Source organism: Semicossyphus pulcher, unplaced genomic scaffold (assembly GCF_022749685.1).
Source record: "Semicossyphus pulcher isolate SPU_LCO1_2020_fin unplaced genomic scaffold, fSemPul1.0.p SCAF_16, whole genome shotgun sequence".
Classification (NCBI taxonomy): domain Eukaryota; kingdom Metazoa; phylum Chordata; class Actinopteri; order Labriformes; family Labridae; genus Semicossyphus; species Semicossyphus pulcher.
Genome location: NW_027211670.1, coordinates 26199484 through 26212028, shown reverse-complemented (window position 1 = coordinate 26212028; position 12545 = coordinate 26199484). Strand labels below are relative to the sequence as shown.

General features: G+C 42.1%; 1 protein-coding gene across 1 annotated transcript in view; it reads right to left on the bottom strand.

Moving 5' to 3' along the window:
* Positions 1-8251: 8251 nt before the first annotated feature.
* stxbp4 (syntaxin binding protein 4) overlaps positions 8252-12545 on the bottom strand; it is a 42572-nt gene continuing 38278 nt past the window's right edge. The window contains exons 21-22 of the mRNA XM_069664356.1: positions 9514-9571; positions 8252-8414 (exon numbers count right to left, since the gene is read on the bottom strand). Coding sequence (XP_069520457.1) covers positions 8252-8414; positions 9514-9571 — 221 coding nt within the window. The remainder of the gene's footprint in view (positions 8415-9513; positions 9572-12545) is intronic.

Genomic DNA, 12545 nt, shown 5'->3' with positions numbered 1-12545 from the left:
TAGCTCATTTCTCTCTTCATGACAACTGTACGGGGAGAATCTTTATACAGCTCACCTGTTTACATTATATTAAGGCTTAAAGTGATGCAGCATTAGGGGCGTGGCCTCTTTGAGTGACAGCTGGGAGCTGCTAGCTGTCTGCTAGGTGTCCCCTCAGCTAACTCAGTCACTGAACGTAACCTCTGGGCCGTGTTTGTGCTGTTGGAGCCTTTTGGAGATTTGTTCATGTAAATATCAGACAGATAATCTGTGTGTGCGCTTTATTGGACGAACAGAGCGTCCAACACGTCTCACACACTGTTTTTATTATCGTATTTATATGTTAACACTGATATATCAGGAACCTGATCAGAAACTGCTCTTTCCTCTTCAGCGTGGTCACTACGGTCGGTGCAACATACACTTAGTCTCTGATCTGTCAGCACAACAAGTACATGATGAATATGTTTGATTAAATACTGTATGTGTGAAGACGCCCTTGTATGCAGACACCTTTAAGTATAAACAGAAAGGTGTGCGTGTCCTGGATGTGTCCGCATACACGTTGAAACTGATCCAAAATAAAACATGAAAGACGTTCGGTCCTCGTCGCCTCCGACGCGATCACGATAAGAAAATAGTTAAAAATATGCAAACTTACATTATGTTTAATTTAATAAATGTTTAGAACTTCTGCAGGACTCATTATTATTAAAGCATGTGTTAGCTGCATGAATCAGCGCACTTCGATCCACAAACATCCCAAACAGATTGATGCTTTTGTGTTTTCACTTGTTTCCCGAACATCCCGACCTCTGATCTGCAAGAGACGCAAACAGTGTCAAAGTTTCTGTCAGAAATGAATCCTTCAAACGGATCAGAACAGACGAGTTCTTCCTCCTGAAATCACTTGAAGCTCACAGGAACTGAAGAGAACTGACGCCTGATTTTTATATTTAAACATTTATTTCTTTATTTTAGCTGATTAATAACACACTACTACACACACACACACACACACACACACACACAGGCTGAGAGAGGAATGCTGGCCACATGAGTGGGCCGGTCTGACCTACTTTTACCCAATGAGAGGCCTCCGTCTCCCTTTCTCCTCCCCCTTCTCCCCCCCCCCTCCTGCAGCCTGAGCACATTGAACCTCATGTGCTCGAGAGGAGAGAAAAACAAATCAAGCAGGAGAGGAGGAGAGGAGGAGAGGAAAGAAGAGGAGGAGGAGAGGAGGGAGGAGGAAAGAAGAGATGAGAGGAGGACAATAAAGAGTAGAGAAGGGACTAGGACAGGAGGAAAGAAGAGAAGGGAAGAGGAGAGGAAGAAAGAAGCAAGAGGACTAGGACAATAGGAAAATAAATAGAAGAGGAGGAGAAGAGAGGAGAGGAGGAAAGGAGAGAGGAAACTCGGAGTAGAGGAAGGAGAGAGGAGACTTGGGGAGGATGGGAGAAGAGAGAAGGATAGGAAAGAAAACAGGAGAGGAGAAAAGAAGCAAGGAGAGTAGGCACGACAAAAGAAGAGAGGAGAGGAAGGAGAGACTAAAGGAGAGATGGAAAGAAGAGACCAGAGTAGACTAGTACAAGAGAAAAGAAGAGAGGAGACTTGGAGAGGAGGGGAAAAAAGGAGAGGAAAGAAAACAGGAGAGGAGGAAAGAAGCGAGGCGACTAGGAGAGACAGAAAGAAGAGAGGAGGATAGAAGAGGAGGAAAGAAGAGGGGAGACTTGGAGAGGAGGGGAAAGAGAGGAGAGGAAAGAAAACAGGAGAGGAGGAAAGAAGAGAGGAAAAAAATAAAGAGGAGAGAACGGGGAAAAGAGAGAAGAGGAGGGTAGGAAAGAAAACAGGAGAGAAGGGAAGCAGAAAAACAGAAGAGTGAAGGGGAGAAGAAAGGAAATGAAGGGAACAAAATAGAAGACAGGAGTGGGGGCCAAAGGAGCGGAGGAAAGAAGAAAGTTGAGCAGTTAAAAAAGGAGGGAGTAGAGTGGAGGAGGGGAGAGTAGAGGAGGAATCAAAAAAGGAGAGGAGAGGAAGATAAGGAGAGGAGAGAAGAGGAGAGGAGAGGAAAGGAGATCAAGAAACAAGAAACAAGAGAAGGGGATGAGTCCTATAAGTACTCATGAATCAGTATCAATTATTTTACACTGAAATGTTGGAGAGAAATATTTTATGGTGCAAATGTAATAAAAACGTATAATGGGACAATAAAAGAGATGAAGCTTCAGACGGGATGAACCGGCTCACCTTCTCCTCCTAACAGCAGCCTTGCTCTCATTACAGCCTCCTTAGTAACAGCGGTTGCTAAAGCACAGCGATGTTGTGACGACCTTTGTGACACAGGAAAAGTAGGACACGGCTTTAACACGCCTGCTGTGCTGCTTCAGAGCCGTGACGAGGCCAGACACGGCCGTGACTCATCCAACACGCTCGCTAGATCCGCAAACCACACGCTCCATCACCTGAAGTATGTGCACACTTTTAAGTTTTCAATTCCGAACTTTACCATAAACAGGTCAATAGGTCATTTCTTTTGGGCAAATGTACGTTTAAGCTGCTCTAATCAGAAGTTTTTGTTAAAAATGGACCAAATTCCAAAAAGTGTCTCATCTAACTGATTGATTTGGTTAAACGGCTGACAGCTCTGGTGTTTTGGATCACTAAAGGGAGGGTAAGGTGGTGGCTGAGGAACATAGAGGAGCATTTAGCAGCTAAACATCCAGATTACTTCCTCAGGAGGTGGCGGAGACAGAAAATGGAGCTAAAAGAGAGAAAGAATATCCATCCATCCATCCGGCAAGTCATCTAAGCAAGTTAGCCCAGACGTCCCTCTCCCTAGCTGTTTTCCAGCTCCTCCTGGAGGATCCCGAGACGTTCCCAGGCCAGACGGGATATAAATATAACAGATGTAACATGAGTCAATCTATAAAATCAAAATACACGTCAAATACATTTTTCTGTCATTATAGTTAGTTCTTATCATGCTGATTTGTGTTTACTTTTAATAAGTTATTTGATGCTATAAAAAGGGGGTGTGGCCTCATGATTGACAGCTCTGTGGACAAATGGGGCTCCTGCAGCGTTCTGTTCCCGAGTAGCAGAGTAGAGGAGGAACGGCGAGAGGAGACGTAACTGACACTAACACTACAGTCAGCGAACTTTCCATCAGCGTGAATATCTGCTTCATCCAAACAATGCAGAAAAGATTAAATACGATAATAGAACTGATCCATATTGATCGCTGTCAAAATGTTCTTCACTGTGAGAGGACGTCATCAAACTAACGCTGAGGTTTTTGTGAGCACTCGAAGCGTTTGTTTCTTTGCTCTGAGTTTTCGTGCTGATAAAAACAACAACATGATCATGTAGTCCCAGTGAGTGTAGTATCTGCAATATTTACTAGCAGTGCACAGTTGAAATTTACACAACCCAACCTGGCCTGAAACAGTTCAGAGAGCTGACCTTGTGGTGCCTCTTAAGACTCGACGCTGCTGAGCCAAGACCTGTTTACAGCTGAACGCATGACGGTGAGCGAGCTCCCCTCACAAAGAGACTAAATAACAGACATGTAAGAATCATCATCATCCAATCACAGGCTGACTTTGATCTGTTTGGGTTCAGCTTTCTAATCCGGTCCTCACAGTGTGTCGATGCGGTCTGTGACCTTTGACCTCTTCAGGTTCAGTCAAGGTAAAGAGGCTTTGCAGGTTGTGTAACTGTTCGGACTGAACGAGAGGCAGGACCGCATGTGTGCACGTACATGAACAGATGATCCAATACATGCAGCGCAGCTGATGCAGCTTCCAGTAATCTATGAAGGCCTCTGCTGTCCGTCCTCCATCATTGGTCCATCAGTCCACTATAATTATGATCATTTATCCTACCTGTGTTTCTGCAGGTCAGAAGGTGACTGTAACAGAGCTCCAATGAATGCATTGTGTAATACTCACAGAGAGGTGACGTAGGCGCTGTTTGGAGGCAGTACCTCGAAAGAACTAGAAAGTGGATCAGATCACTTCCTGCTCAGTAATCTGTTCGCTTCTTAGTTCAGCTGAGGTCGAAGTCACTCACACACGATTACTATTCTCTCTCCTTTACAATAAATAATGCTGCGATATTCTAATTATGTTTGTTTCATTTTTTCTGCAAGATGTCGTCTTGTCCTGACCGAGAGGGGAGCGTCTCCTTCTCACCTTTAGTCAGAAGTCTTGAAGTAAGTAGCAGAAAATTTGTATTTAATAGTTAAAAGTTATTTGCTGTACATCATATTATAGGACTTATATTTACAGCTTCAGTTAGCAAATGGTTTCATTGTCCATCTATTAAGTGCAGAGTTAATGAAAAAAATGTTCTTCAACTACCTACGACGGAAAGGAGCGTCGACGAGTCAACGATAGATCTTTGATAATAAAATCTCTGACGACACCGATGTTTTGTTTTCGTTAACGAGACGGGACTAAAACGTGCTCACAGAAAAAGGAGCGACCATCATCATCGACTGTCTGCTTCAGTCCGACTGTCTGAATGAGAAGCGATGATGATTATATGGAACGTTTTTATACGGTAAAAACCAACACTGCCTCTGCAAATGAGACAAGAGAGGGATGTGCAGTTTGTGCCGCTGTAACACTTAAGGACGGATGAAAGGACTTCACAGCAGAGTGAACCGGAATCAGGCTGATTCAATTAGACAGAAAACCACTTTGTTTACTTTGACTAAAACTGGACTTAACGGGTGAAAATGACTAAAATGTGACTAAAACCATTTTTAAGGACTAAATCTACAGCTGCCATATTAACACTGATAGCAGCAGAAAGACTGTGAGCTCAGTCCAGTTTGAATCATTAAATATAAAGCTGATCAACAAACCTAAGAGCTCAATGTGTAACACATGAGACAGAAATAATAAATAATGTGATTGTGTCAAGCGTCTACTTCTGTTATCTAGTTCATTTCTTAAATTTCAGCTAAAGCTAACGTGTAATTTTCTTTACTATGCTAACTAATGTAAGCTAGCTTTGCCTTTAGCTTGTCATTGTCATTAGAGCCAGTAATAATCAAGAATTTCTAAATTAGATTGTGTCCACAAATGACCGTTATTGTTAGCTTTTTAGCCTTAAATTTCAGCTAAAGCTAACGTTTACTATTTATTAGCAAACTAATGTAAGCTAGCTGACTGCGTACCCTTTCATTTCCAATGTGAACTAACCAATAACCCATACAAGCTCACTTTAACACCAGAGCCAGTGTTTATGAATGACCTCTACTGTTAGCTAGTTCCTGACTTAAGCTTTGCTTCAGTTTAGCTAACTCGTAATAGCTAGCTTAACAACAGCTTAGAAATAATAACTAGCTGACAGCATGCCCTTAAAGCTCCAGTGTTAGCTAAAGAACAGGCTAGCTGTGCCCATTACCTGGCTCTTTGTTCCAGATTAAAGTTTTTATTTAATGTTTATTGCAAGACTTCACTTCATTGAAGCACGAGCGTGTGTATAAGTTGACCCCTGTGAAAGGCATTGTATGTTTCGCTCTCCACACGTTTTCATATATTTGTCATAATTACACGACTGCTCATGTGAGCCGGTGGTCGACGAGCTTTACGCCTTCAGAAATGTCTCAAAAACATACCATTAAATAATGATCGCGCATCCAGGTTTGTGTTTTGGTGTGAGTGTGTGTGTGTGTGTGTGTGTGTGTGAGAAATGTCATTAGTGTTTCTGAGCGCAGCAGATATTTATAGGTGCTCTTGCTAGCGAGAAGGGAAATCAATACTTGGAGCCACGGGCAGGAAGAATATTGACTCGCCCTTCCACTCCCAGCCCTCGAACACACACTATAAATACTACCATTCACATCACACACCAGCACACACAATCACACACTCCAAACGCCCCAAAAACACACACCAGCGAGCTTAATAAATGATTCCCCTAATGACCTGCTCACCCGCAGCTAAACAGTAGAATAATCTTATTATTAGACTTTCATTTTGTTACTTACGTCAGCAAAAGAACAACACAGAGAAGAACGGGTTTGAAATCCCACAGCGAATGGAAACACTGCCAGAGAGTTGTTCTTTATATTGATCTGCCTCTGACATAACACATGTAGCAGCCCTATAATAACACAATATGTGACCGTATGAGTTCTGAGGACACGCTCTTCACATTGTTACAGGCCTTCATTTTTTTGTATTATTTTATATATTAGCCACTGGACTTACAGGTTTTTTCCTATAAGCTCCATTTCCTGATTAAAAAGTGACCAAATGCGCTCGACAAACTCCTCACAAACATGTTTACAGCCATGATGGAGGCAAAAAATAAATAAATCAAAGTTAGTTGAACAGGTGATTGAGTATTTTCCTCCTTTGTAATCAAACCGAAAGCAATCCTGGCAAACTATTACACATATTTAAAGAATTTAATTTCTTCCACCAACGTTTGTCCAACAAAACAATAACAGAAGACCTTTGATGACATCATGGAGTAGCATGGGATCATGGGAGTTGTTGTCCTCACTGTTAAACTTCAAACTGCTGTTATAAAGTTGCAGGTTCCAGGTTTCAAAATTGTTTAATTAGTTATCATCTCAAAGCTTCCTGATTGATCAGCATATCAATTTATTGTTTATTGCTAATGTAAAGAGAAAATGTGACAGAACATGGGGTCATATTTGAAACTATGTCTGGCAACTCAACAGCCAATGTTAGCATTCATGTACTCCCCAGCTGACATTAATGGTTGCTCGTCTCACACGACACCAGAGAAGGGGCGTAAATTCTTGATAGTAGCTAGCTAAGCGTAGTGTTAGCTAGGGCATGGTTCAATGCTAATGTTAGCTGTTGTGCTATGAGCCAAACGCTGCAGGAAATCCACCTCAATCCTTTAACTAAAGGTTATAAAAAGTTAAAAAAAATAAAAGTTATGACTTCAACAAAAACCTTTCATTGTTAGCTCACTATAAATAAAAGTTTTAACATTCAGTTGGTCACAAAAGATGAAATCCTGTTCCCTCAGCCCGCAGCAGAATAGAAGCATCATTTGCTGTGCGAGGTTCTATTTAAAATATATAGAAATTAGCAGTGAAGCTAGCAGCTCCACATATCATAATGTTGGGAAATCGATAATGATGTTAGAGCTTTCATGTGATCTTGTTCAGATGTATAAATACCACTCTTTCTACTTTTTGTGCTTCCTGATAAAAAACGTTTCTTGTGCGATCGGTTAAAATAAAAATAATTTAAAACAATAAAGAACTTCCTCTGTCACCTTTTTTTCTTATCTTCTCTGTCAGGTGGGACAACTGACGGGTTGATTCGCTCGTGTTTCCTTTCAGTGCTTTTGCTTTACCCGCTGCAGAGAGGAAAAAAGAGCTCTTGTTAGTTTGGACAAGCTTGTGGCAGCAAACTTCAGGCTCCATTGTGGCCAGAAGAACAATTCAGAGGCAGGAATGTAGACCCTCTCAGAATAGCTTCGACCACTGAGAAAGCCTTCCTGTCGCTGGGAATGAAAACATACCAGCTGCTCTACGAGCCTGCAACGTTTTCAACACAGTGAGTAAAGCTTCCCAGGCTACTGAAGCGAGACAAAGAACGGAGCTGCAGCAAGCTGAGGACTGAAAGCTGAAGGCAAACAGGAAGGGGCAAAAACGGCAGTTCCTCAGATGTCCACTTGGGGCTGGTGTTAATATTGAAATGGCCATCTGTACACCAAAATTAAACGTCTTAAAAGCTAATTAAAAGCAAGTGGAAAAGCTGCATGAAATGAGGCAGAATCACTGAAGAAATACAGCAGACTTTTATTCTGAAACTTTGTGAATTATTAATTTTATTATCACTCGTGATTTATCACATCTGAGCTTTACAATCAGATAAAACACTACAGTAAATCCTCATTTATACCTCAACTGAAGTTTTTTCACTTAATCTTCTCTGAACCTTAATTTGAACAAACACATGACACATATTCATGGTCCTATTCTATAGGTCTCAGGTAGGTGGATTTGTCACCTGTTTCTTTATGCTAAGCTAAGCTAACCAGCTGTTGGCTTTAGCTTAATATTTACAGTTCTGACACAACAGTCTTATTGCAAGAAAAACACAATTACTCTGCAATATATTAACCAACATATTTAAATATTCAATTTAAATAAAGTTCCATGGGTCTGAATGAAGCTTGGCCGAACAGCACAGGTTACTACAGGTGATGCACAAAGTCACTACAGAAACATCGATGACAGGTGACAGGGGGGACAATCTGCTGCAGGTTTCTACATCTCGGTCTCTATGGACGGGCCGGGCCTTCGATCCGTTACCTCCCCGTCCCGCTCCGCCTCCAGCTCGGAGGACTCCGACGGTGGAGGAGACGCCAGGACGCTGCTGCTGCTGCTGCTCGTCACAGGAAGGCTCCATGACGTCGTCTGGGTCACATGACTGTCAAAGGTCAGAAAAATAAAAACAGTCGCTTAGTGTGTTCGCCAAACGCCAAACTCAATGTTCCGCGTGTTCATAACAGTTAAACTAACTCTCTCAGACAGAATGTAAACAACAAAAACATGTTTAAATCAAAATTCTGGTCGGCTGTCTCAGTGAAAGTAAAGCCCTCTTCCTCTCTGTACAACTCTCTTTCCTCTCCTTCAGAAGGGCAATCAGCTTATATGGTTCAGCTGGGGACAACATTTGTCCAGACTGCCCTGCTGCCTATGGGACCTGTAGTCTTTTAACTGGTGCCATCACGGTCTGTAGTCCTTGTTATGATCACCAAAAGGCAATGTGCTAGAGTGCAAGAAGCTAATTGGTTCAAAATGGTCTTATACCCACACGACGACCAAACGTGAGGAACATTTGGTGATATTTCATCGTAAAACCAAACACAACACAGCAGCTACCGATTGGTAGAAAAGAATTGACTGAATTTCCTGTAGTTTTGGGTAACAGTCAAACGTTAACGTTAGCTTGATGAAATTACAGTTAGCTAAAAATGTATGCCTTAATTATTGCTGTGTGTAACTGTCGAACACTAATATTAGCTAGCTAAAATTAGTTTGCTAAAAATATGTTTTTTGTGTAGCACTGTCAAATTCTAATGTTCGCTAGCTAAACTTACAGTTAGCTAAAATGTAGCTAAGCCTTTTCTTTTGTTTAGTGCGCCAAACTGCCAAACGCTAATGTAAGCTAGCTGAAATCAGAGTACGCTAATAATTTACGCATAACCTATTGTTTTGTGTAAAACTGTCAAACACAAATGCTAGCTAGCTGAAATTACAGTTAGCCAAATGTAGGCCTGTGCTATTGTTTTGTTTAACACTGTCAAATTTTAGCTTGAAAGTTGTTGAATGCTAACTTATGCCGTTGTAAATCAAATGCTAATAAGGTATCGCTAAAGTTCCGCACAATATGAGTTGAATCACTTTGTTAACCTTCCATCAGTTTTGGCAGTTAGGGGGATAACTCAGGTTAATCAGGTTCATCAGGTTCATCAGGTTCATGTGTTCGTGATCATAAATTGGTTGTTAAATCTTTGTATTCTTACTTGATGTAGTATTTCACTCCATCTGCAGTGTAGGCCTCCTCCCAGCCGTAAGGAAGACCTGCAGGGGAGAAATAAAGGGCCATCAAACCGTTAGCCTGGATGTCTAATTTGTTTTTAATGTGTTTTTTTTTTTCAGTCTCCTTGTAGCTTCAACTCATTCAGACAAAATCAGGCCAACAGATCACCAAACTCTGCTCACTAGTATCAAGTTTCCATCCAGCCTGTTTTCCCTGAGAGGCTCCCTGAACCTGCCACTCTGGAGAGATCTTACTGTACTTTTCCACTGATCGCTCCTCTTACTGTACGAGATGGAGGATGAAAAGCCTCTTAACCCCATTTCAGGGAACAAAAGGGGGCAACGTTTCGCTTGCTGCCCTGCGGCGTCTCGCTCGTAAACTGAAACCAAACATTTCACACTTTCAGGATAAAGAGTGATTGTAATGAATACTGTATCAGTGATGAGGGGCTCAATGAGGGGTTTGACATGATGACATGATACATGACAGATTACATGTTATGAAACGCATGCTAGTCCCAGAAAAGCATGATATTCAGAGATGTTGCGCACAGAGCAGCTGACACTGATAAGAACATCCACAGCTGCCTGGAGAAAACAAACAGCCAGCAGAAATGTGAGGTGGTTTTGAGCTTCACCATGCTAACATGCTCACAACGCTAATGCTAGCATGTTGACGTTTTGAAGACATAATATTCACTATGTTTCGTATGTTAAGTATTAAACACATTAAAATATTGACCTGATGATCATCAGTTTAACAGTTCGTCTTGACGGGAACACGAATATCTGAGACACATTTCTTCAACATCCGTCCGACAGCTGATAAAACATTTAACTTAAAACCACCGATGTGAACGGTAACGGTGACACCATGAGAAACTTCAGAGGATCAACAAAGTCATAAGAATTCATCCCAAAAGTATTGGCTGTACCAGATTTAATGATAATCCATTCATGATTTGTTGAGATGAACTGACCAAGCAACCATCTCCTCCAGTGACCAACACCATGGCAACGGATAATAAGATAAAAGAAATGCTGATTTTTAAAGTGTTGTATGGTGACAGGCTTCAGCTTGTTTTATGCTAGCAAAAATTATTCCCCCCCGAAGGACGCAAGTGCTTACCAAGCTAGCATTAATGTTAGCTGCTAACTTTGCTAGCCCCTCGCTCATCTCCAACTCTGCTTTCTTGATCAAATAAACTAATTCTGGCTTTAAAAGAAAATTGCGATGTTTTCAAAACAATCAAATTCAATGCTTCCAAACTGTTGCTAGCAATCAATGTTGCGGCTGCACTTCTTATATACAGTCTATGGTGAGAAAGAAATTAGAATAAACCCACTTCACAGAAACGGAACTGTTACTAAACTGTTTTAAACCATCTGTTCTATAAAATGTTTCATCTTCATGGTCTTTGATAATGGATCAAATACTCTTCCTCTCTTCCTCATCACTCTCTCTGCATCCCGTCTCGTCTCTCATACTGTCCACAGGACGTCAAACTCTCCCGTGTCCTCGTCTCAGTACTCTTCATGTATGTGCACGGGGACGACAATGTGGTTCTCACCGCTGGAACAAAGACACCTGATCCGAGCGGGAAGCCGCTTTGTGTTTCTGTGAATACGACGTGTGAAGCTGAGCGCTACGTGTCACAGGCCGGGTTTCATCCTGTCACTCTGAGTGTTCACAGGAGGGCCGAGGGACGCCGGGCAGGTGTCAGGTTGTGGAAACACGCCTGTCCAAGAGGAACTGTACACTTAATGTCCAGGTCAAGTACACCGCTCTAAAGGTTCCTAGAAAACCTGTAAACCTATACATGGTACATTATGTTCCTCAGATACGCCTACTTACCTCTCTGTGATGGGCACATAGATAGAGCTTATGTCACTAGTTAAATTAAATCTCGATACATTTTCTTGTCTGTGTGTCAGAGCGACTGTAACGGCTGTATTTCCTCCCGGGGATCAATAAAGTAATTCTGATTCTGATTCTGATTCTCATGAAGCTATTTAGGAGGCGTTCTTGACGTCGAGTTTAAACCGATGTAATCAAAGCTTTTTCTATTTATTGAGTTTAAGCACACAGAACGACTTTGGATGATGTAAGGAGTCAATATTTGTTGTGTACCAATCAGCCATAACATTATGACCACAGGTGGAGTGAATATCATTGATTATCTCGCCTCAGTGGCACCTGTCAGTGGGCGGGATATGTTAGACAGGAAGTGAACAGTTTGTTCTGGAAGTTGACGTGTTGGAAGCAGCAAAAATGGGCGAGTGTCAGAATGTGAGCGACTTTGACAAGAACCAAACTGTCTCGATGACTGGGTCAGATTCAAACCTGCAGCTCTTGTGCGGTGTTCCCGTCTGCAGCAGTCAGAACCGACCAAACGTGGTCCAAGGAAGGAAAAGCAGGGAACCAGCAACAGGGTCATGGGCGGTCGAGGCTCATTGATGTGTGTCGGGAGTGAAGGCTGGCCCGTGTGGTCCGATCCAACAGAAGAGAAGCTCAAACTGCTGAAAAAGTTAATGCTGGTTCTGACAGAAAGGAGTCAGAACACACAGAGCAGCACAGGTTTTGTCCCTGTACAATATTAGGCAGGTGGTCATAATGTTTTGGCTGATCGGTGTATTATTCAGTATTATTTAACATCAACATTAAACCAAACGCAGCCTCACATGACGGCTTTTGTTACTACTGTTGGTGTCTGCTTCACTTTACTCGTAATTCTTCGTTAGCTCAGAGAGAGTTGTGAGCTTTAATCAGATGTAGACGTACGTGTAAAACAGTATTCATGTGTTAATATCTGCTCATTGATCATGGCTTCCCGAGGTTCCTCTGCTGATCTGGAGTCTGAAACTGGGTCAGACTGTGTTTGTGCTCACACTGAGCTGTGAGCGTTACCTAACACTGTGCTGGTTTCTCTCAGCGCTGGGCCTGTTAGTGGCTTTCAAAGCGAACATGTGACTGATTTAATCTGTGGGTGCCACACAAAGGACACGGCATCTCCAG